Source organism: Wasmannia auropunctata, unplaced genomic scaffold (assembly GCF_000956235.1).
Source record: "Wasmannia auropunctata unplaced genomic scaffold, wasmannia.A_1.0 LD275476.1, whole genome shotgun sequence".
NCBI lineage: Eukaryota > Metazoa > Arthropoda > Insecta > Hymenoptera > Formicidae > Wasmannia > Wasmannia auropunctata.
The window spans coordinates 1-2013 of NW_012087414.1; the positions used below are offsets into that span (position 1 = coordinate 1).

The 2013-nt window shown below is 30.5% G+C and overlaps 1 protein-coding gene across 1 annotated transcript; it reads left to right on the forward strand.

The window, feature by feature from the left end:
- Positions 1-275: 275 nt before the first annotated feature.
- Positions 276-2007, forward strand: LOC105461898 (trypsin epsilon-like; the record flags this gene model as incomplete). The annotated part of the gene is made up of 6 exons (XM_011708410.1): positions 276-378; positions 780-853; positions 1025-1119; positions 1308-1449; positions 1562-1675; positions 1860-2007. Coding segments are annotated over exons 1-6 (622 nt in total), but the record flags the coding sequence as incomplete, so codon positions are not given.
- Positions 2008-2013: the final 6 nt, after the last annotated feature.

Sequence of the window (2013 nt, forward strand, 5' to 3'; positions counted from 1 at the left end):
TCTTTATATATACGTAAATATAAAGAAAGACAAAATTAAATTGACCAATATACAAAACTGTAATGACTAGGAACAAAGGAACATTTTTTATAAAATTCTAGCGACATAATACCACGAGCTTATCAAAACATCTGATCGTTGCAATCTGTATAAATATATTTGCACAACAAACTATTTTATAAATAATTTATCTAATCTAGATTTTTCTTCAGAAAACTTGTCAATTATTGAATTACTGACACAAAAGTGGGGCAAAATAATTACAAAGGATATATATAAATTCGCGATGTCGACGATTTCAAATCAGGTTTTGTTCAGTGATCAAAACAATGACATTGCGAATATTGTGTCTCTTCAGTTTTTTGGCGTTTTCGCACGGTGAGTAATCTTGTTGGGTTAATCAATATCTAATTAATCAATATCTAATTGTTTAAGTAACTACAAATTAATATAACTTCTTTAGGACAAAACTTTGGACAAAAAATCGCTTTATTGTGTTCGATTATACAAAAATTTTGATTTTATTGATCCGACTGTGAATTCAATAATTATTAAATACAAATATAAATACAATATTCTATCCTCTTTCATAATTTTCGATGTTTGCTGAACGTTTGCTAACTCGTAAAGATTTAAAAATTCACTATTAAAATACCTATATCTGATAAGAATTACTAATTGTAATTTATCCATAATAATATTAATTGTATATTAACTTCTGTGGGAACTGCGTTTTTTAATTCCTTCATTTTACATATACTAATAATAACTTATTGCAGCTAGAGTCTTTCCATTCTTTGATCCGAGGATCGTAGGTGGAGAAGATGCTAAAGTAGGCGAGTTTCCGTATCAGGTACATATTACCAAAACACATTTGTTACGAATAACAGATGCTAGTGTATATATATGAATAAATATTGTATCAAACATATAAATATATTTTTCATTTTGTGTAAATAATTATAAGCGTTTATCAAAATATTACAACAAATATGCAAATACTAAAGTGCTATGATTTTTACAGGTCTCTCTTCAAGACAAAGATTCCGGCTACCATTATTGTGGCGGCGCAATTCTGACCGATAAATACGTCATCACGACAGCTCTCTGCGTTGGGATGTAAGTTTATTATTATTATTTTTTTTTTAATAAAATAATTTTATATTAATATTATATTGCCTCAATGTGTGCATCTTTCTACAATAGATTTTACTACAAATATTATTTTACTGCTGTAAGAAATAGATCATGTTCACTGTATATACATATTTAGACAAATTTTAAGGGAAATAAATTTTGTGGTGCAGAGAAGGAGCCAAAGGAATAAAAGTTGTTGCTGGCACCATTAACCTAACTAATCCGAAATCAGAACATAACGTTGTAAAAGCCATTAGGCACGAAGGATTTAATCCAAATAATTCCTGGATTAACGATATTGCGCTACTGAAGGTAAGCATGGCGTACACTTTTTTTTTATACATGACAAAACTAAAATTTCATTTACATTTTTTTCTAATAAATAATTACAATTAATAAATTTTAAGCAAAAATTGTCTTTCAGGTGGACCCTCCCTTCATAATGTCTGCCACCGTCGGACACGTTCCCCGGCCACCAACAGATCACGTCGTTAAGCCGAATGACGTAGCTGTTGTGTCGGGATGGGGTTCCCTCTGGGTTAGTCTTTTATCGTTATAAATATACCGTTTAATCTGTAACTTTCACTTGAAAATACGGAAATAGCGATTATTTGAATTTAATTATTATAATATCTTGAGATTTTGTATACAATGTCTATAAAAAAATGAGAGAAAATCAATATCACTCTACAGGAATTATAATTGTTATTATAAATTTACAGGACGGAGGACCAAGAACTACCAAGCTACAACGAGTCAACATTTTGATCGCTGACCAAGACTATTGCAGGTATATGTACAAGAATATTGGATATAATGTCCATCCAACGCAAGTGTGCGCATTTGACCCGTCAGCCGAGAAAGGATCTTGCCACG